Below are 24,138 nucleotides of genomic sequence, written 5' to 3' on the forward strand. Positions count from 1 at the left end.
GGATGCACCATTCTTCTATCCCGGCTCTCTATTTATTTGGAAGCTATGGTGAATATCTCCACTGTGGATCACTCGAACAAATGAAATTAGAATTATCTGAAAATTGAACAACTTCTCCAGCAGCGAGCCAATATAATTTTAATTTGTTATCGACCAGAAAATCTAAAGAGACAGCGATCCCCCGTGACCGCGGGACTCGCCTGGAACCCTAAATTTTTACTTATTTTGTCTTGCTGTTGTGTGAGCTACTTCTGAAGCTATTTGAGGATAAAACAGTTCAATTCTTGTTGAAAAAGTGATACATCAACGCGAGAGTATTTGATACTCACCCATCATGGTCAATTACACAGCGGACCTGTCCACTGGGGGCATGGCGACAGACTGGGACGGGGGAAGTTTGGCGTCGACGACCCAGAAACCTTTCGATAACGTTCCCAAGAACCAGTCGGTGAACATGTATCTCCTCATCTGTATATACGTGATCATCTTCCTACTCGCCGTTATCGGCAACATCCTCGTCATCGTCACGCTCGTCCAGAACAAACGCATGCGCACTGTGACAAACATATTCTTGTTGAGCCTCTCGGTCAGTGACCTATTATTCGCGATTCTTTGCATGCCGTTCACTCTTGTTGGAAACATTCTACAGAGGTTTATATTCGGGGAAGGAATTTGCAAGATCATGCCATATTTTCAAGGTAAGTCACTGTTGAAATCACACTAATTCTGCCATATCGAAGTTCACTTGGTATACATCATGAGATCGGAGTCAACCCTTTTTCGAGTCAAAATCATTTCAATCTTCCCATCAGTGTTAAGCAGGATGATGTGTAATTAATGATTAATCGACTAAATTCGAGTAAAAGTATCTTAACAGAGAAGCCCATTGACTCAGATGGGTTTGATTTACAGATATCGTAATTTTACTTTATTCTATTTTGTTTTCTCTTTAGAAATGGAGACTTTTTTTTGTTTTGGTCATAAGTCGTTACATCACATCGAATTCTGATATAATTATTTTATCGTATCTATCGATCCTTCTGTCTCCAAAACTACACAAGTATGATAATAATAGAATGTATCAGCTTCGTGATTAATGTACATAAAACATGAATTTATAATTTTTTAACTACATGAGTCTAAATTTTGAATTTAATTATCTGATGTGCTGTCTAAAATTTCTTAACATATACATATTTGGTTAAGTATGAACATTTCATTAATAAAATATATTTTAAAGGACAAGTCCACCCCAACAAAAAAGCATATTTGAATAAAAAGAGAAAACCAAATAGCATAACAATGAAAAATATGTAAAACTGTAAAACAACTATTTTCGTCCACATTTTTTTGGTAATATTGCTTAAAATACTGCCCTGTATTTTAAAAAGAACGTTGCAAATAATAATTATTTTGAAATAATCTTTTTAAACAATTATTCGAAATTCGTGATACCTATCCCCACCCCACATGACCGGCTTTATGAATCATTAAAACATTACTTAAACAATATTTTCAAATAGCGTTGCTTAAAACTTATTTGATTATAACTGTGCATTTTTATATCGACACGAATTCACCCCTCATAATGCGAGTATCGACAAAATCGAAATCAAATCTAAATATATAAATAAATAACGTTTAGTTGGTCACTCATCTTTTAGGCTTAAGTCACCAGCCAATCAAAATTTTCATGACAAAATATTTGCATTACAAATATTGATGTGGGGGGGGGGGGGCGCATTCAATGCTCGTATTCAGCAATTATTCAGACATTGTCTAATTTTGCAGCTTGGCAAATTGCATTCTCTCAACTTCCCCCAATTTGAATAATTGCAACCATCCGCCAAATAAAGTGTAATTTGATTCTTAGTTATACCTCCGCTTACAGGTGCACGCTACATCAGTAAAATATATAGGACGAAAGCTCAGAAAGTATTCAGAATCTAGAAATTTTTATTAACAGCGTTCTCAACGGAACCCAATTACGATTGATAATTTGCTACATAACTTAAATTTAATATGCAATAATTATAGGAGCCGCCTACTACGTTAGATTCATGAAAGTATGTAAAGATTAATATCTATGCATAAAATACGTCCACCTTGTGCAATTTCAGGATGGCGCAACTGGTATTACTTGATTGTTAACTCTTGAATACAGGGAATATGGTAACACAATGCGTTCTATAATGTCATGAAAATAATTTCAGCTATTGATGAAATTTGCCACAAGCAATACGTAATTTGATACATTCATGTACATTAATCGAAAATTATGCATCCTTTGTTTGGTATAATGGTACTTGTGTTTCCAATGACATTGGGCCTTTTCACACGTGAATCTTGAATTATCATTGCAATGATGATTGCAATTCGTCTTTAGAATCATTGGACATGACACACGGAAAATTCATATTGTAATTTGAGTGAAACTTTACTGGAATTCACCTCCGGAGTAGAATTTGAATTCGTAATTGTGATTAGCGTTCGTGATATAAGTTTGGTTTCACTAAATATTCGTCATTAGCCTTATTTCTCACAGGAATCATTCAAATTACGTTTTTTTTTACCGTGTGGAAGGGCGGTTGTACCACGGCGTTTGATTAAAAGGGAGAAATTGTGAATTAATCATTCCTCTGTTTGTACGGCTGAAATCGTAGCCACTCGAGTTGTAGGTTTGGATCCAATTGCAATGGTTCTGAAGCAGCGACGTCTAATACTACCGATGCAAGTCTATTACTATAGTGATAACAGTATTTCATTCATTATTGATTTATGTAATTTTACTCAAATCGAGCAATTCTGGAATTTATACTTTATGATGAAATGCTCAATATACACATCCGTTTCGTATCTTTGCATTTAATGATTGAGAGAGATGGAAGGAATATCTGCAATATTTTTTTTCTTATTGATTAAGTTAATTGATCTTTTATTTGTCGGGCTTTCAAGTTATAAAATTTTACTAGAGCCTGATAGCGAAATAACTTAAGAATGTGTATGAACAATATTATAATCGTATTCATGTTGGGTTTTTTTGCTCAAAATTGATTTATAGCCATATATTGGCACACAAATTCTATCAACAAGGTAGAATAGCTTTGTGAAGGAAAAAAGGTAATGCTAAGAAATATTTAAAAATGAGAAATTCATATCGCATTAAATGGGATCTATTATCATGATTAAAAACATGGGAGATAATACTTTCAATAGTTAATACCGTTGTATAAATTAGATTGCTTACGTAAAGTTTGTAGTTTTCTCTTATAAAAAATTGATACAATGTTGAATTAACAATGTAATCACTGAAATGGTATAGTTCGATGATTACTCTACAGTGCGTCCCAAAAAAAACTATACACTTTTGAAATGGCTGCCAAATAAAAAATGTAGCACTTTGGGGAAAAAGACTTACATATATGGAAAGCCAATAAAGTCAACTTTCAAATGACACCAAAAAGGTGGAAAACTATTCATGCATGAATGGAATCCAGCCTTGGCCATAAATGTTGTGTTGGGAAGGAGAAATATAAATTAAACAGAATGGTGAAAGTTTGAAAGAAATCGGACAAGCAATAAGAAAGTTATAGCTGCTTTAAAATTGAGATCACTAATACTATGTAGATTTCAAATTGGCAACTGGGTAAGTAATTTATGACAAGGGGCAAGGACACCTTTCCCATAGGCCATGTACTTTATCATCAGGGATTTGTGGTTTTCTCATAAGTACCCATTCCCCTGGGGCAGTAATCTAAATATAACCCATGTAGTATATTGTTTTATGTCCTCATGAAAGAAAAATATAATTTGAAATAAAACTTTTGGGAAAAATGACATTTTAGCCATAATATGTATTGGAGTACATGGAAGAGGAGTCCTTGCCTTACATCACTATGACATCACACATGCGACCAATTTGAAGTCTCCATGGGTATAGTGATTACAAATATTTACAACTTTTAAAAATTCATAGCTTTCTTGTTGTTTGTCCAATATTGTTCAAACTTTCACCTTTCACCTTGTCTGATTTTTCTTTTCCTTATAAAAACAAGTTTTTATTTGGGTTGGATTCCCCTTTAAGCCCGTCACTCTAACAACTATCGTTTAAGCTTTTTAAACAACCGTTTGTACTTTTTAAACAACAGTTGTTAGATTGACATGCTTGAACAATGGTCCATTTTTCCTTTACTGTGTAGATTAAGCATGGTTGTTTAAACCAATAAACTGTTTATCAACTATTGTAAGGTTCATATAGTAAATAGCGTAGTATAAAATTTCGAACAGCGTTTGAGTGTCAGCATGGTCAGAAGAACATATACCCTTGTGGCATTTCTAAACAAAATAACAAGGCGTTAAATTGGAATTACATACCCTGACATTCTGACGGATTATGCTTCAGGATATTCCACATGAGATTACGAATTCTTTATGGATTAAATAAAATGTAAAAGCAAATATTTGGCATGAGTTGTCCCTGAAAGCTTGAGGAGATGAGCTTTATTAGGCTTTGAAACTAGATTTCCTTTATGCGTTCACGTGATGAAGGTATACATTTGAAACCTTGGCACTACTGGCCGTTAGAGTCAAGTTTAATGATGTCCATTGGATAAGAGGAAAGTTGTATCGGGTTTCTTTCCTATAGAGGAATCCAGGGACGCCATCATTCCTGCATTAGCCAACAAGCGAGGAAATTATTGCCTTTTCAGTGAAATATTGTCGTTTGAAAAAAGATCCGATTTCCGGCAACGTAACGTCACTTTCTACTACTTTGTTCAGAGCTTCTCAAAGTAAAGTCCAATATCTATGCTGTATCGTTTTACAGTCTTAAAGGCTTTGGGTGCGTTTTTTTTCCGAGAGAGCGTCAAGCAATTCAGGAGTAACCTTAAGATATTTTAATTTGGACGCGGAGCCGTGGACTAAGTAAACACAATGCAAGTGTAGGCACGGATATTAGTGATGGAAGCATACACGAAGCGCCCTTTTGGTTGTTTAGAGAAATTTATTATTCTTTATAGTCTCCACCGTGCCCACGCGACACTACTGGAATTGGTTTTGTAAAAGGGATACCCAATAGAATACCGAGAGGAAACTTTTCTGGTTATTAGCAGGTGCTATGTCCCTTCTTCTATCATACTTTGATGAATTGTTTTTTATAGACTGATTTGAATATGTAAAAACACAAAATATAGAGTATACCTACAATGGCTTAACGCAATTTTACACTAGCTCAATAGCTAAAAGGGGTTAAAAAAATATATATATGATGCAGTAAGTACACTCGAGGGATGGGGTGGGTTATGTTAGTAGAAAAGGGATATTTAAAGGAAAAACTAGAGCGTAATTGCCGGTACGTTCCTTTTTAAGTGTTAAGTAAGAAATTACACAATAGTTGATAAAATTGTAACTTGTACGTTTCTTGGGTATTTTTTTGTAAGGGTAACGTTTCATGGGCAGATAGGTGGGTTTCGGCCAAATCAAGCGTCAATGTTTACTACCATTTGCGTTATTATTTTTACCCAAAAATGTGCATACACCCCTCTTTATACATTATTTAGTAAACTCTATTAAAAGTATAACCTACACATGAAAGTTAGCGTGTGGGTGTGTGGTAGCAGCTGCCTAATAAAAACGGGAAATTTGATTGTATGCTAATAACATTTGGCATTCCAGAATCTCCATATACATACTAGTAGCAGGGAATTAGTTGAAGTACCATGAAACAAACATATCGAACGTTCCAACATCTCCATCATCAGACCAACGCATCGTCTGGATGCCCATCATCACCGGAATACAGGGGGCGCTGGATGCCAATGAGTGGCGTATAAAACAGAGAGTTGGCTGACGAAGCTAGTGGTTATCTTCACTGATATAGTCACTGTGATGTACAAGACGAATAGGGCGCCCCCTGCCGCCAGATTATTCAAGTAGTGAAAAATGAGAATAAAAAGACAAAGGAAGAAGAAAGAGTAAAGATATGAGAGGTCTTGGTCACGTAGGTCTATGTATTAATAAATTAAATTGAGAAAAACAAAAAGCGACGAAACATATAGGTAATAATTATTTCCCTGCGGAGAAGGGAATGATCCCACTAATAACATTTTCAATAAGTAAATAAATGCATATTACGTGCATAAGAGGGGGAATTGTTGGATCCGGGTATTTTTCCAAGGTTAGGAAGGACGAACTCTAATTGGAAAAAAAAAATTATACACACCAAAAAATAAACAATACGAAAAAGCTAAATGACTTTCGTGGTAGTGCTTGGCTCTGTGACGTCGTATTCTAAAAATAAAAAATAAAAAATCTCTCCAATTTCTTTATAATTTTAATGATGTGTGTGTAATTATTTTAAAAGGGTACAGTCTGACAAATGATACAATGATGAATATACATAATTCATGATAAAATCACCTTAATATAATACACATGGGAGGAGAAAGATGGAGAGTGGGTGGGGGACTAGCGACTGGCTTCAAATTGTTTCGTTTTACATTGTGAAATAATCATGTGTCATCCTCCCCTCTCTCTCTCTCCCCCTCTCTCTCGATCTGTTGAGAGAGAGAGAGAGAGAGAAGACATAGCAATCGAATTTCACTCTTGGAATAATATTTTTAAGCGCAATTCTCAACAGCTTATGTTTTGATATTCAATGTTTTCTTACTATTTCTATCAAGAAGGTATACCATTCGCAGGGTTTCGTGTCATTTGTGACTCCACTAGTATACAGTTGCCAAGCATCTGGTTATCGGGGGGAAATGTCCTTCAAAATGCATGGAATAAGATTGTCAGTTTCTCTTCAGATTATTTGAAAGATGTATAATTCATCACACGTTCATGCGCTTATCTTAAAATAATTTCCGTTTCATCAAGAGAATTTCTTTAGGAAAAGAAATCATTATCGTGAAGGGCTCAACAAGATATCCATTCGTAGGCGTAATGTAATTAAAATGAAACATATCAAGTTTTTTTCGATTTATATTTCCACGCAAATAGTTGCTATAGGCAGGGATTAAAGAATAGAAAACATATGTGTAATGCGTGACATTTTCAAAGTAAGGTATGCAAAAGATTATTTTTAATGTATTCTGCTCGTGTTGGCGTAAATAATCACACTGAGTCTCGGTAATTACAAGGTATGGAAATGAAAAAGGATTATTCGTGTTTTCGTTGATTTGTATTGTACATACTAAATGCGATGATTTTTTTCAATACCGAAGAGGAAAAAGGTAGTGGCAACCAAAAAAATAATTGAAACACTAAGTTTGTCAGTCTGTGATAACAGAAGAAAACTCAAATAAAGAAGAAGCCAATTAAAAGGGGAAACGAAACAAAAACGAATTTCTTTTACGCCAAGCAACTATTAAAAAAGTTTCGGGGGACCCTGCGAAAATAGCGAAGAGGATGGAAAATTCAGACGAAATTGATCTGCGCATGCTCGGTCTTAGATTTCTTTATTCGTGACCATGCTCTGTCTTAAGATTTCTTCAGTAGTGAGCACGCGCTTACCGGTTTTCCTTCTCGCTGTGTTCCCTAATAAAAGGGGATTTTGATTAACCAATTTTGTATTAGAGAAGAATACAATCTAAAATCCTAAGATAATGGTGAATTTTAGATAAGTATGAAACTAAAATCGAAAGAAGATTTGTTTCAACCGAATTTGTACTAGTGGCTAGGATCTACAACCCTAAGATATCTACTACCCTACAACCCTAAGATCATGAGTGTGGGGGGTAGGACCGAGGGGATGAAGGCATTGGGATATGGATTAGAATAATAGAGTCGGTTGATAAACGACGCGTCCTTATCAGATTTAAACATAAGAGATTCTTAAAGAGAAATTGATATGGAATATATGAGACAAAATAGACAGGCCAAAGTTTAACTAAACAATAACTCGATGATGGTGGAAAATGTCTGAGATAGGGGGAGTGTCATTTCCCCCAATGTTTCACGACCAACATAGGAGAAATAGAAAGATATTAATAATAATAATATTCCGCATTTATATAGCGCTTAATACATCGGAACGACGTCTCTAAGCGCTTTACAGACATATTATTACCCCGGTCATCGGATCCTTGCATGCCCGCATACAATGTATGCACCTTCTCCACTCCCTGGGGATCATTCCAACAAGAGTTCCAAGACTCAATTGCTAGGCATACTACATATAGGCTTTCACAAAAGGGAAGAGTTAAATTATTTATTTATTTATTTGTTTCTGAACAATAAGTCAAAATCTAACAAAAAAAGATTTTTGCTTTAGAAACGTCAATTTTTTGCTTGCTCGACTCATTTTTTTAAAATAAATTTTGCTCTATCTGCTATATTTGCCCCCTCACAATTTTTGGCTCATTATGCCACGGGGGGGGGGAGAATGAAAGGAGAGAGGGGTGGGGTAGCGTAGACAAGGTACGGTGGGGTAAAACGGAATGAAAGATGCGTCCATGTCAAATCAAACATTTTGATCCATCTTGCGCGTCAATAACACAAAATCAATATCGGAGGCAAATCACTATCTCCAAATGAGACATTGCGACAAATTAATGTTGTTTGTTCCTCATCGTTCCATTCGTTCTGTCAAGGCCCTTGCTTGTACGTCATTCATTAGCATATCAAAGAATCAAAAGCATCTGAAAAGTTCAAGTTCGCTATATTTAGTTAGAATTAAACACAAACGTATTGATTTGTCTCTATTAATTAAGAATGACAAAATGTCTATCCAATACAAATAATTTACCCCTGACTCCCAACCTTTCCTGGTGACAAAGTATCATGATTACCAAAATGCCGAACAATAATCACACCAAGTTATCTTCATAGAATGATTCATTTTGTTATACACAGATACTGACTCTGATTAGTAACATCGAGGTACATTTTGTACGGGTTAACAGTTATAATTATATAAAGTTTTGAAAAGTGAATAATCCCATTAAACAACAACAAAACAAAGGATAAGGATACAGAACAGTACGGGTATGGAAGTAAAAATTTCTAGATATAGATTTCATTCTTTTTCAAGGGCAAAAACGTTCCGTTAGTTATAAATGAATTGGAAAAGGATTTAGACAAAAGTTGATCATATAGATCCAATGAAATTAATCTGTCATTCCCAGCAACTACTCAAAATAGGCTTCCTATTTTTTAACACAAAAAAATTGAGAGCTTTAATACAATTGTTAGCAAACCACTATAGTTAGAAATGAGAAGATATCATCAAAAATAGCATCACCATCGACAAAAAGTCCATCCACCGTTACATACAGTTGAGATTAGCGCACGAGGCACGTTGTATGATTATAATTATTTTCATGGGCAAATTTAAGAGGACGGTCGTTGGCATTGAAAATATTCCCCTTTATCAATAGTTTTCTTTTATTAAATTGCCAGGGAAAGTTTGTGACGTCATTAGCATAGGGAGGCCTAGACATAGTAAAACGATAGGTAGAGCTGAGACACGAATATTTTTCCCCCTACAGATTAAATGCATGTTATGCTTCGTTTGATTTTCCGCTTTATTACCCTTTCCAACAAAATACACCAATAAATATTCACATGGGTATGCGTGATGGTAAAAACAGAAACAAAAGTTGAATGTATTCTTTGCCAACAAAGCATATAATTCTGATGGCATTTTTTAAAGTTAAGAATGATAACGCATATTGGAAGAGCAAATACGAATGCTTCACAAAAAATAACGGATGTTCCCCGTTACAACAATGTAAGCTTTTTACATGTTTTTATAAGGTAATTGCCAAAACGTTGCTAGGATATCAATATCTTTTTTTCAATTTATTTGTTAATATTTTGTTAAGTGCGTAAAAACAGATACTAAACAGCTTATAAACCTCACTTACCATGCCTATAAGCCTCAATAGGAAAATGGTACATGAAATAGCTATAGATAAATATAAACAGGTATTTTTAGGATAATGGATGACTGAGGCATCAGTTGCAGTAAATTAAATCAATTCTACTAGATAATGACAGTGGATACAGCGTAGATATCGACAATGCATTCGATGAAGCAGATTTAATTGAGGATAAAAATGTATTGATTACAGAAAACTTTTCGCTATCCATGGTTAAATCTTAAATGATATTGAAATAAAAGATTGAATAACCGCGTGTTCAGCAATATAGGCCTTTGCCCTCTGTCAAGTTTAACGGTGTCTTTCGCCAAACGCACATCTTGGCTTCAATGAGCTCGAATTAAAGTATAATTAAAATACAAAATAGATTATGTCCCTGTGATGCGAAGTAACACGTCATTTGATAAATGATTTTAAAATATTTCGCCCAAATAACGAGTAAAACAGTCATGAAAAAAACAAGACACGGGTTTGGCATTTAGGACGCTATGCAACACCATGTTTATTACAAATGAATTTAATCAAAAAACAAACTGTTGGAAAATGGTTTGCTTGAGAAAATGATTTTTTTTCCGAAAATCTTTACTGGCAAAAGTACAGAATGCGTTATTTGGTGCAAATATCTTATCATAAATATATAAATTGACACAAAAATGACATCAGAAACATGTATTGTATCAGCACCAGTATTCGGTTATTTCTTAAATCATCGGTGATGCCCTGGCGACAACCATCTTCTCCCCACTCCCTAATTATAGCTTTTAAAATATTGCATTATTGAAATGACTAATCTCGGTACGTACGTGCGTTTAAACATTAACCACGTTAACTTTTGAGAAAAAAAATCTCAGCAAACAAGCAAAAAAAAAACTTTTCTAAAAGGGAATTTCATTTTCAGAAGATGAGAGCTGCAACCTTCTGTCATTTCATTATTTCCTACCCTCGACTTACATGATGTTTAACGAAAAAAGATGTAGGTTTATGCACAGAGCATTCTCGCCTCTGGTTTCCACGCACATAGTCACATCGACACGTATGCGTTAAGTGGAGTGCCGCAGGGCACCGATGAGGGAACATTCATACTTTATGGCGCCATTTATCAAACATGACGACATTGAATAAATCTATATAATATATCTTTACGTTCTGTTTGTACTTTGTGTTATAATGCTTCATAAAATTGATTACTTCGAGATGAAATAAGGTTAGAGTCTTCAAATCAATGTTTTTAAATTGGGCTTATAACGATAATGCCTTGGCAAGTGAATATCAAAGCGATTGAAGTTCTCGTTGAGAAACATTTATACAGAGATTAATCAAAATTGGAAAGAGAAGCTTTTCTAGGTTAATGTTTTTTATAACAATATAGGGCAAGGATGGAACGATAAGACGTGTCGAATGACGCATTTTCCTCCCCCTTTTTGAGAGGGAGAGGGAAGGAGATTTAGAAAATAAGATTCGGTATGTGCCAAATCAAACTGATATATTACGTGATGTTTCGTTAATTTAGAATGATATGATTGGAATGGAAATGCAAGTGTTCTTATTCTTAATAGTGTACCTGGAAATAAAATATGTACAGTGTAATCAAGATTCTGTATTCCGCCAAGGTGTTAATCTGCTTTATTTTCAAAGAGTGAAATTCAACTCTTATTTGAGAGTACATCGTAAGGATAATAAACACCCCTGGCCATATATGAAGGGGTGGATATGACTTGTAAATGACTTTGAATGCTACTATCCCCTCGCCACATGAAAGTGGAAACTGAATTCGAATGTCATTTTTCGGAATTTTGTCATAAAAATTACATTTGGATAAGTTGTATAACATCATCGAAATCAGCATCAAAACAGACGAGAAAGTTGGCAAAACTATTACGTGCTATCATCTAAGAGGTTTTTAAAAAAGTACTTTGTACAAAATCTAATTTTTCTATTGAAATTTGCTAGCATTTCCATGAATGTGTTTCTTGAAATGACTTAAAGGGGAATCCAACCCAAATAAAAACTTGTTTTTATAAGGAAAAGAAAAATCACAAATGTTGATAGGTGAAAGTTTGAACAATATTGGACAAACAACAAGAAAGTTATGAATTTTTAAAAGTTATAAATATTGGTAATCACTATACCCATGGAGACTTCAAAATGGCCGCATATGGGAAGTCATAGTGATGTAAGGCAAGGATTACTCTTCCATGTACTCCAATACATATTATGGCTAAAATGTCATTTTCCCCAAAAGTTTTATTTTAAATTATATTTTTCTTTCATGAGGACATAAAACAATATACTACCTGGGTTATATTTAGATTACTGCCCCAGGGGAATGGGTACTTAGGAGAAAACCACAAATCCCTGATAATAAAGTACATGGCCTATGGGAAAGTTATCCTCGCCCCTTGTCATAATTTACTTACTCAGTTGCCAATTTGAAATCTACATAGTATTAGTGATCTCAATTTTAAAGCAGCTATAACTTTCTTATTGCTTGTCCGATTTCTTTCAAACTTTCACCATTCTGTTTAATTTATATTTCTCCTTCCCAACACAACATTTTATAGCCAAGGCTGGATTCCCCTTTAAATCTTATGATATTCATGCCAATCCCAATCACTAACTAGTACCCTTCATTTTCAGACTACATAAAACCATTTTAGATCTTTTATAATTTATATGAATACTTTTCGTTTACCCCTGATAATACATTGATGTCTATCCCCGACAGTAATTTTATTTTTTAACCCACTTATATGATGCAAATACGACACTCCACGCCAGAAACATGTCTCAAAATTGACTAATATGAATTACTTTAAAAATTTTGCCATTCTCAGTCAATGCAATTACTTATCGTTTTTGCACTTTCTTGTAACACATACCTCCCATGGGTCGACTGTAAGTTATCGCTGATATTAGCACTTATTAATCGGATTCTAGAAAAAATGAAAATATATGAAATTAGCCAAATTGACATTTATTCCTCAGAGAGGAGCATGGAATGGTTGGATATATGTTTGTTCATGGGCATGGCATCACAAGTCACTTTATTTTAGTGTCACTTTTCAACTGAAGTAAAATAAACTTCTAATTTCTTTTGAATGAATAATATGGATGATATTTGACAAGTGGAATGACTTTAACATTAGATCTGTATAATTGTATAAATCGTATTTATTTCACAATAAAATAAAGGTACAATTTGAACCAGGTCCTATGCCAGAAATAGAGGGAAAAATTATTCTTCCCTGGAAATCGGCAGACTCATACAATGTAAAAGATTTCGGAAAACAAAAACTTTTTTCATCTTCGAGTGAATATGCATGAGGCATTTGAATTATATATGTAAAGCGCTTAGAGATGAGACACCTTTTCAATGTATAAAGTGCTATATAAAAACGGAATATTTTCATTGTTATAGTTGTTATCACCTTTACTATTAACTGGTTAACAGTCCAGTTAACCTGGCAGAATAATATTTCATGACGAATGTGTTACTTTTTGATAAGAGGATAACTAATCCCTCTATGCAAAAATAACAACAGTATTATGCGACCGCTATTATCAATCTTACAATACAGCTATATAGATATGACGGTCCATTCCTAAGCAATAACTTGTCATATTTATTCCTTTGAATGTTGATTTACGAATATAAATGATATAGAGGTACACCTCTGACCACATTGCTCCATTAACTAGTATCACGTGTCGTTTTGGACGATACGTGATATAGACACGAGGAGAGAAATGGTGCCCCGATTTAAGTGCGGTTTCATCTGGGTTAGCGATCGTACGCTTGATTTCCACAACTGATTGTACAATTTGGACAATGCAATCAATCGTAGAAAAAAATGTTATACGATGATTTCTGAGTTTCATGTTACGGGCCCATGTTCATCAGACCAATAATCGACATGTCTGCGTCAACATCAGTTTATTGTTAGAATTCGTTTTAAAAAAAAAGTATGGAAACGTGTGGACAGAAAACTGGAAGCAGCGTACTGTTTTCCCCCCTCATTTTTACCGCCATCATAAGTGTAAATAGAATTGTCTGGCAGACTTCAGTTTGTGCTGCCGTACAGCTGTGTATATTACGGTGTCACTTTCAATTATTATAATGATTTTTCCCGATGACATCGGAGAAGCAGATAATCTATTTCTCACCAACCATGGAATTGCGTTGCTCCACGACTTATATCCAGTCTTTTCATTGAATGTCTTCCTAAGTCTGCTCCTAACTGAAACTTAAACATTTTATATCGTGATCCTTTATGTCTGGATACGGAATCAAGAAACTATAAACGATAGATCGGTGGGGGTGGGCCACATACTCTTGACCTCGCCCCTTCAAATGACAAGTCGAAAATAGAGGGATGAAGAGGAATGAAATATGATATCATATTCTGAATTCTACACAAAAAAAATTATCATAAAATTAGATTTAATATGAATTAGGTCCAAACCTTTCGCTCGCCTTCGACCTTTTTTAAAAAGAAATATTACCCCAACCCGCAATTTTTGCCCTCTCAAAACAAGTTTTGCTAATTACGGAACTGTTTTTATCGTCAGCAAGTTTGCCCCCATTCTGTAAATATTGCGTAGTACGGATAAATCAGTATAAAAGTCATTAACAAGTGATCAAGATTAAGAAAACCATTACAATAAATCTTTTTTTAACAACATGTATATATATATATATATATATCGGTAAACATTATGTCAATAATTTATCCGATTATAAACAGTGTTGGTCGATTAGTGATCGGAATACTTTGAGTTAGTTCATTAAAGAAAACATGTTTTCTTTAATGAACTAACTCAAAGTATTCCGATCTATGTTCGAAGTCTTTCATAAATTCCACCCTATCCCTCATCCCATTTTTACAATGCAAATAGGCTACCAACGTGACATCTATGCCTCGTTATTCATAGTTTTACACGTATTGTGGCAGCACTCATTTTATATTTAGAAGTAAAACAACGGACCATCACCCCACTGCTAGCTTCGGGATGTCCCATGGGGGTATTTAAGGATTTTCTCAGACGTAAAACAAGACGAATGTGTATCAATCATTGCCTAATAGCATGCATTGCGACCAAGAAGAAGGTGTTGAAAATTCCAAGGTTTCTCTATCTTTTTAACTGACGAGGGGGTGGGCTTCATAACCCGTTCATTAAGGCTACCGCACACCTGACGATTGGTCTGCGACTCAATTTTAGAATAAAACGTAGTAGAATTTGATGCTAATATTGAGACTTGGAATATCTTACTGTGTAATGTTCGAAATCATCGTACGAATACCTATGTTCAAATCTGTGACTATGCTATCATCCTTCTTTAATAGAATAAAATCATATTTGATATCTAGTCGTAATGACGTCATAGCAGTCGTATGATTGGCTACGATTTGAAACTAATTTCGCCTTTACTCCAAAATAAAGGCTTGCAATCTTTCAAAATGGTTATATTCGTATTCTTTCAATTAATTTTAGCCTCAAATGAAATGATATGTTCCATTCACATTTTCAGAAAATGAACAAAATGCGATTTGTTCCAAAAACAGATCGCGAACATTCGTAAGGTGTGCGGTGGCCTTGAGTTAAGCACGATTAGGGGCCCCTTTCTTGAGCTAATCGTAATTAAGTCCTGTCCGAGGTTGTTCACATTATAACGGGAGAGCATTTCCTTTACTCCTCATCAAACTTTCCCTTCAAATAGTGCATTTTCCATTTGGAAGTTTGTTAAATATGGGAATTAAATCTCCAAAGATAAGATTTTAACTGCAGCTCATGGTAAAAGTTTTATCATCTGCAATCTGATTACGCACTCAAGATAACAAAATGATAGAAGACTGGAAACTTGATGGCGCTGTGTTAGCATTCGCCTTTTTTCAACCAAGAAATTATAGACCCTTTTACTGTCCATTTCATATTTAATGACGATTATGTCCCACTTTTAAAATCTATCTCACTATGCTGTTTCCTTACTTATTCACGCTTCGGCTTTACTATGCGTTCCCTCTTCTTGTGATTTCCAATTGTGCCCGCGATTTAAACAAACATAGAATTATTCGAACATGGTCACCATTATTAATTACTCTAATCAACGCTACCACTGTAACCGCCGTTATTATCTTCCTCCTGATCAGTTCCTATCTGCGTCATCTATCTTTTTTACCATCTTTGTTAGATTACCACCGCATTACTGATGGGAATTGTTTCATTCGAAACATCTTGTCAGTGTTTTCCACAGCTAATTCGCTCTTAACCAATCAAATGGAAGGATTTCAGTAGCTTATAACAGTTGTCAGTGAAATATCACTGCATTATTTCTTCATCAAAATTCCCCGTTTGCCATTTCACCCACGTGAATATCTATACATTTCTTAATTATGTATGTATTTAGAAATTTTGATTTCGTAAACTAGACTGTCGACGAATACCGGGAAATAGATCAGTGCCATTACAGCTAACTACTCCTATACATCACAACATCTTAAAGTCGTTAAATAATTTAGGCCAACTATATAGAATAAATTTCCATTTGCATGTTTTAGAACATCTTGAGGAAAGGTTGGTTTGATATTTAATTTAACTATAAATAGATAAATTTATGTGAGTTAATTTCCGTTTGCAATCAATGTATACGGTAATTATTCATTATATCTTGAGAAAATATATAGATTTCTAATTATGTAGTTTAATAATTGCTTTTCAGATGATGTCATAAAACATGCATGGGTTAACCTCGATATGACTTTTAAAAATAAATCTGAGCTGCAGAGTCCCATTTGTTATCTGTGTCTGTGTGTTGCAACAATGAAGCCCAGAAAAAATTACGCCCGCAAATCCATTATTTGGGAACTCAATTAACTGAATTATAAAGTGACCTAAAACGCCATCTATGCTATACACTAACATGTGTTATATAAATATCATTAAATTTTAGTCAATGATGATTTTTGTTGGGGGACACAGATTATCTTGAAAGTGTCTGCACGGTTTTCTTCTCCTTCTTCTTCTTCTTCTTCTTTCGAGGTTTTTTTCAGAAAAATGAATTCCTCCTCTTAGGATTACGCCAATATAAACTTTTTTTTCTGCTCCACGCCACAGGTGCATCTGTTGCAGTCTCGGTATGGACTATGTGTGCCATCTCGCTGGAGCGATACCACGCTATCTGCAACCCACTGGCTTCCCGGGCCTGGCAGACCAAGACTAGGGCATGCAAGATTATTGTAGCTGTGTGGCTCATGTCGTTCTTAGTCTTACTCCCATTCGCCATCTACACGGAACACGAGCAGATAGGCCAGTCCAAGTACTACAAGTGCCGAGAAAGGTTCCCCTCTGCCCTCTTTCATAAACTTTACATCGTAAGTATACATCCGATTCAACATGTTGAATGTCTAACCCATGTTCCAGTCATACCAATGAAAGGGATTCGAGATCGATCAAAGTTGTTATCATCGATCGATTTGGAGATAGTTTCGATAGTGTGACTGTAGAATTACCTACCACCATCCATAATGAGTGATAACTGAAATTAAGAGCTTTTAATAGGCCTATGACAAATGAATCAGTGTGTTGCTATGTCGGGCATCAGTATCTGTAATGATTCTCAAGGAACCCGTAAATCCTCGAAACGAATTCTTCATTTAAGGTATCACCTAAACTGGAGCAGGCCCTGGGAAGCGCGGGGGGTACTGAAGCACCCCAAGATTTACCTGGGAGAGGGGGGGGGGGTGCTGCTTGTATTATTCACCATAGGCAGCACCCCCTGGAAATCTGGTAGGTATCGTTAATGCATAATTTTAACCAAAATGACCTTCATTTTGTAGTAAAACCCCTTTTTTCACCTGGCAAATTTAAACCAGCACCCCTGCAAGAGAGATGAAAAATAGGAATGGTGTTTTAAAAATCAATATACGACTTTATAATCGAAAAACTGCCGTGGATCCAGAAAACATAAATAAGATCATCATGTAGTCTCGTTTGCGTTGTCTTGAGAGATTCACCAAGTACAATCTTTCCCTGAACATGGTGAACACCTGCTAAGGGGGCATTTGAAATTCACACCATGATTTGACCGATCATCGATCGAGGAATTCTCGATTGTCGTATTCGGTTCGGATCAAGTTTCCTTTTTTATTTCCCTTGAGCGAATCCCTTTTAACGATCTCGGTATCCGGGGTCGTGTCGATCCGGAGAGAATCGGATCTCCACTGCCAAATCTCGAGTAGATAGGAAGTAACCTCTTAAAATCAGACGCAGTGATTGAACGAAGTTTGACCAAATCGGTTTGAGTACAATTTGGCCTGTGTGTGACGTCATAATGCTAGACAACAAAATGAGTGCTATGTCAATGCCACATGCAGGACACACCAGCGGAACTGACTTCTGGGTAACGTTACATCAACGCTTTCATCCGACAAGTTGTCAGATATGACAAATTTCCTTGTTACTATAGTAGCTGTCGGATAAAATAGGACTTGTCGGATAAAACGTCCCTTCCTGAAACACTCCCCATACCGACCAAACATAATTTCCTACGCCATACAATTGCTCAATGTGGAGACGGTTTCGTCGGTGTGTCCTTAGCATATTCGACCAAGTGAAATAAGATCTAAGTGTGAAATGCTGACTTTGAATTAAGGCAACCAACTATCACCAGAGCCCAATCGACAATTGACAATGCCGTGGCAGTAGTGGTAGAGGGGGGGGGGGTAAAAACTATTGAAAATGTATTAAATCTATCATTACCTAAATTTCAATAAAGGCACATAAAGTACGAAGACAAAGAGACTCACACACCCACACATAAACGGAGTAGAAAATATATGAGAAAATGTTGGGCTTAGAAAGCATAGGCGGATCCAGCTTTTGGCGAAAGGGGGGGGGGGCGCACTGCCGAGCGGCGCACATATTTTTGCACTTCACCGGCGCCATAAAAGAAAATGTTGAAAAAGGGGTAAAGTCTGACCCTGTCAAATGCTCTTTTCAAAATGTAGGATTTCCAGTCATGCCATTTTGCATGACCACACGCAGATAATATTTCCGGGGGGGGGGGCAAGACTCGAAAATTTGGTGCACATCTCACATTTGCACATTTTTCATAGTTTTCATGAAATGTTAAGAAAAAAATATTGTTTTTCACAACAGCAGATGGCGAATGTGCCCCCCCCCCCCTTCCCCCTTGCTGCGTACGACCATTCCCTGAAGTCCACTTAAACATATCTCATTATAACAGAAATACACATCAATTTATACATCTGTACATATAATCTTTCTAAAACATAATATATATAGAGAGATTGAAAAACTATGCATGTTATGTGCGTTCTCAAAATCTCGTGTATTTACCCTTTTATTGCGATGAGGCCAATACTTTTGTATATTAATAGAGATACAATTTTTTTTTACTATTTGTATATATATATATATATATACACAGGGGCGTCGATCCTATTTTTAAGATTTGGGGGGCAAAATCATGAATCAACTTTCCAAAGGCGCTCGATAACACACAAAACAAACAAATTCACACAAACACACACACACACATATGCATATAATAATAATAATAATAATAGCCAATTTTTATAAAGCGCTTTTCCCTGAATGGCTCAAAGCGCGTTACAGCATATTATTACCCCGGTCATTGGATTCATTTCAATCCCGCACGAAAAGTGGACAATATCCACTCCCTGGGGAGCATTCCTTGCATTCATCGCAGCCTCATTATGGCGCTGGCAAAATCAAACATACAATATCTTTCGCATCCTACCGGGTACCCATTTAGCACCTGGGTCGAGAGTGGCAAAGTGTGGATTAACGCCTTGCCAAAGGACGCTAGACCGCGGTGGGATTCGAACACACGACCCTCTGTTTACAAGGCGAGAGTCAGAACCACTACACCACGGCTCTTCCACATATATATATTTATATATATTTGTATGACTCATGAGATAGAAACACATATCTCACCAACAAATTAATGCGAGCGCGAAGCGCGAGCTGAAATTTTTTAGTATACTGACCTGAAAACAGGAAAAAGGTGCCTGTTTAGGACTGTTTGTAGTAACTCATGAGGAGGATACATATCTCACTACACAGATAATGCGAGTGCCGAGGACGAGCTGAAATTTCTTTATATTCTGACCAGAAAGCTTGATATTCTATTTTTGGTACCAATGATTAAGATGGGTATCTAAAAAAACAATAGATGCGAGCGCGAAGCGCGAGCTTAAAATTTTGATATTTCGATCTGAAAAAAAATGACAGTTTAATGGACGTTTGTAATAAAGAACAAGATTATATCCAGCAAAAGATTATTGCAAATCGAAGCGGGAGTTCTTTTGACGTTTAGTCCTGAAAAAGGGACATTCTATTCACCTATTTAATCATGAAAAGTATGGGGTTTTGCTACAGAAATGATGCGAGCGCGAAGCGCGAGCTGAAAAATTTTATATTCCAATCTGAGAAGCGGATAATTTAAGCACGATTTTAAATAAAGAACGAGTTGTGTAGCTCAATCTCAATATACGACTGGTTGCGTAATTATACACTCCCAGTACTAGCAACGGGTTTTAGCAAAGTTTTGGGCTAAAATATCGAATCATCTTCATAAAACACTATAGTAGCTGTCTTAAACTAAAGGCCATAGAGGTGGCACAATGTGGAATGTGTAAAGAAGAAAAGTGACTGACCTTCTTTTTATCAAAGCATTGGAAAATAAGATAAAAATTAAAATATTTGCTCTACGCTTTTGTATGATTCTGGGATTTTTTAAATAAATTAAAGATTTCATGACAGCTGTCATTCTGTGGGCAACTGCCCCGCCCCAGTCCACTCTGTAAGGGCATGCGATAAGCTTTGTTATGACCATTCAACAATAAAATGTATAACCAGGTGCCGCTGATCATTCTTGACCGGCGCCGATCTAGATTTGGTTGGCAATAGGCCCTTCTTCATAATTCTACCGGCGCCTATTTATTGGAACCAGGGGACGCTGATTATTCTTGACCGGCGCCGATTTAGAACAAGTAGTGCTGATTATTTTTACCGACGTCACGTAAGATTAAGGCAGCGGCAATTCATAATTGACTGGCGCCGATTTAGAACCAGGAGGCGCCGATTATTCTTGATCGGTGCCGGTTAAGACTCAGGCAGCGCCGATTTATAACCAGATGGCGCTGATTATTCTTGACCAGCCCCGATTCAGATATAGGTGGCGCTGATTATCCTTGATCGGCGCCGGTTACGAACTCAGGCAGCGCCGATTTATAACCAGATGGCGCCGTTTATTCTTGCCCGGCGCCGATTTAGATTTAGGTGGAGCTGATTATTCTTGATCGGCGCCGGTTAAGATTCTGGCAGCGCCGATTTATAACCAGATGGCGCTGATTATTCTTGTCCGGCCCCGATTTAGATTTAGGTGGCGCTGATTATCCTTGATCGGCGCCGGTTAAGAACACAGGCAACGTCGATTTTTCTGTACCGGCGCCGATTTATAACCAGATGGCGCCGATCATTTTTATCTGGTGCCGATTTAGATTTAGGTGGCGCAGATTATCCTTGATCGGCGCCGGTTAAGACTCTGGCAGTGCCGATTTTTCTCGACTGGCGCCGATTTATAACCAAATGGCGCTGATTATTCTTGTCCGGCGCCGATTTAGATTAAGGTGGCGCTGATTATTCTTGATTGGCGCCAGTTATATGCAGGCAGCGCACTGCTGATTATTTTAAAACGGCGAAGTTGTTGGGAAAAGGGTAGTTAAAAGAAAAGATAAGGAAGATGATATGATTGTGCTTTGCTGGGGGATAGTCTTTCCTTACTGTTGCCAATATTATATCAGTGTATAATTTTTTTAAGCGGCGCCTTTTCTTTTCTTTCCTTTATTTTTATTTTTTCAAGCAGCGCCTTACTTTCTTTTACTTTTCTTTTCTTTTTTCTTTGAGCGGCGCCGATTAGAGGGGGGGGGCGCGCGCCCCCTGCGCCACCCCCCTGGATCCGCCACTGGAAAGGGTTTGCTTTTGTTTATGAAGGAGAGCGAAAGTGAAAGTAAGAAAGAGAGAGATTGGTAACTTACTTGCACTTTCATGATGCTTCACATCTGAAATATCACTAATTAAGTCAGAAGCAGCAGACCATTTCAGCCAATCGTTATTCCATCTCGCGCACCATGGGGCTATCTTCTGCGCGATGTGCCGATGGAGTTTATGTTTCCCATGACCGCTTTCGGCGTTCACGCTGGCGCCACATCTGCACAATGTGATGTGTGCAGACACCTACAGCTTCCCGTATTCGGTGTTTGCACGTGGCGTAGCTGGACTCTGGATATTTCTGTGGGCACAGACAGGGGTCGTATTTGGCGGCCAGTGGTCATAGTGCATTCTGGGAAATAAAAGGGTGGAAAAGGGTAAATCAATTTTTCTAATAAAATAGCCGACGAGTGATAGCCTTTTAAAAATGGTGGAAAGAGCCGCACTCCTTGGCATATTTTCTCTTTCTCTCTCTCTCTCTCTCTCTTCTATTATTTCTGCTCATTGTAAAGTGAGCAACTTGCAGTTTTGTGGCCAGTTTTAAAAACGCTACAAAACGGTGGAAATTGTCCATGCAGAATTCTCCATTAACATTAGTACTTGAAACGGCAAGAAAACTGCGGATTCAAGTTTCCACTTTTTCTCACTGTGTTGTGTTCTCAGAAAGTTTAGTTCAGAAAAAGTTTTCAAAAAATTTCGTCTGCATATTCAGATCTGATAATTTTTCTTAAATTTGACTGCATGGCTTAGAAGCAGTGTTGCGATGGTAACTGTCGGATTAGACAGACTTTGTCGTATGAAAGATCACACAAGTCCTTTCACCTAATGTTCCACTGGACTGAGACGAAGCTATTATATTTCTACTTTAAAGTATAGCAGATTCGATAAAGTCGAGTGGCTCTCGGTATTTTTGTTTCTTAAAATATTCAAGAAATGAATGGCCATGAAAAAGAAGAGAAAATTTATCTCATTCAAATGACCTTGACCCAGCGTCAGACATTAAGCCCAAATGGATTGAATGAATTGTATTGGTATGATATATAGACCTATAATATAGACCTATTAGCTTATCGACGTACTCTACACATAAAAAAGAGTTGTATAAATAAACGACAGCAAATTGCCAATTTCTGTATTCTCTTCATATGTATCTCATACTTCTTTCCCATTTGGGATGGCCTTTGGTGATTTAGGGCAAGGATCCTTTTTAATAGATCAATTTCTTGATGTAACTTCTCTTATCTCAGAGAACTTTAAATTACTTCAATTGCTATTCGTTATTTATGCTCCAATTATCAAGAATGTTCAAACGATCGAGTTGGGTTCTTGTACTCTTTACTACCTGGAAATAACCTTAGTAATATCCTGGAAATCGGGGTTGCGACCATGCAGTGTATAGTTCAGCCGAAGCCTTTGACTTTCGTACGTGTATATTGTATCCGATACAATAGAAATATTAACAACAAATGACATCAATCGCCACAACTTTTTTTTTCAGTGACTCCAATTTACATTCGATGCTGGCATCAAAATGTATACATGGTATAGTGGCATGTATAGTGTCATGTACAGTGGAAACACGAAAATTAAAGGTCAAGTCCACCCAGAAAAATGTTGATTTGAATAAATAGAGAAAAGTCATACAAGCATAATACTAAAAATTCTATCAAAATCAGATGTAAAATAAGAAAGTTATGACATCTTATGACTCGTATCAGCAATCGCGTTGGTGTTATCTGAAAAGAAAGCCACGAGTTCTTAATTTTAAGGTCACAAGTCCAAGTATAATTTCTAGGCATCTCATTAAAAGATATCACAAGGGGGTAATCTATTGACCATCGCAATGATATCAACCATGATGATATTTTACTTGGAAAGAGAGAGCAGTAAAGTGTGATGACTCAGTAATAAGGCGCAGTGTACTGTATTAAATAGTCATAAAATATCAATGAACATCGTCACCTCCTTTTGAATCTTCTTCTATGGTCCATTTATACCACTAAGGTATTGAATATAGGCCTCTTAACGATTCAAACGTAGAAATATATATTTATGTCTCGGTAAATAATGATTGTAAATTAACCTACTGCTGTTAATGAGGATATACCGGTACATTGTAAAGTATTTTATAAAAGAATGAAAAGTTTTAAAAAATCAAGAAAACACGAAAATGTGAGCTTATCGTGTTTTTCTTTGGTTTCAACCCTTTACGGCCTCT

General features: G+C 36.4%; 1 protein-coding gene across 1 annotated transcript in view; it reads left to right on the forward strand.

The window, feature by feature from the left end:
- The first annotated feature begins 334 nt into the window (after positions 1 to 334).
- Positions 335 to 24,138, forward strand: part of LOC129261332 (cholecystokinin receptor type A-like) — a 36,822-nt gene continuing 13,018 nt past the window's right edge. The window contains exons 1-2 of the mRNA XM_054899399.2: positions 335 to 698; positions 16,995 to 17,251. Of these exons, the coding sequence (XP_054755374.2) occupies positions 335 to 698; positions 16,995 to 17,251 (621 nt within the window). The remainder of the gene's footprint in view (positions 699 to 16,994; positions 17,252 to 24,138) is intronic.

Source organism: Lytechinus pictus, chromosome 5 (genome assembly GCF_037042905.1).
Source record: "Lytechinus pictus isolate F3 Inbred chromosome 5, Lp3.0, whole genome shotgun sequence".
NCBI classification, from domain to species: domain Eukaryota; kingdom Metazoa; phylum Echinodermata; class Echinoidea; order Temnopleuroida; family Toxopneustidae; genus Lytechinus; species Lytechinus pictus.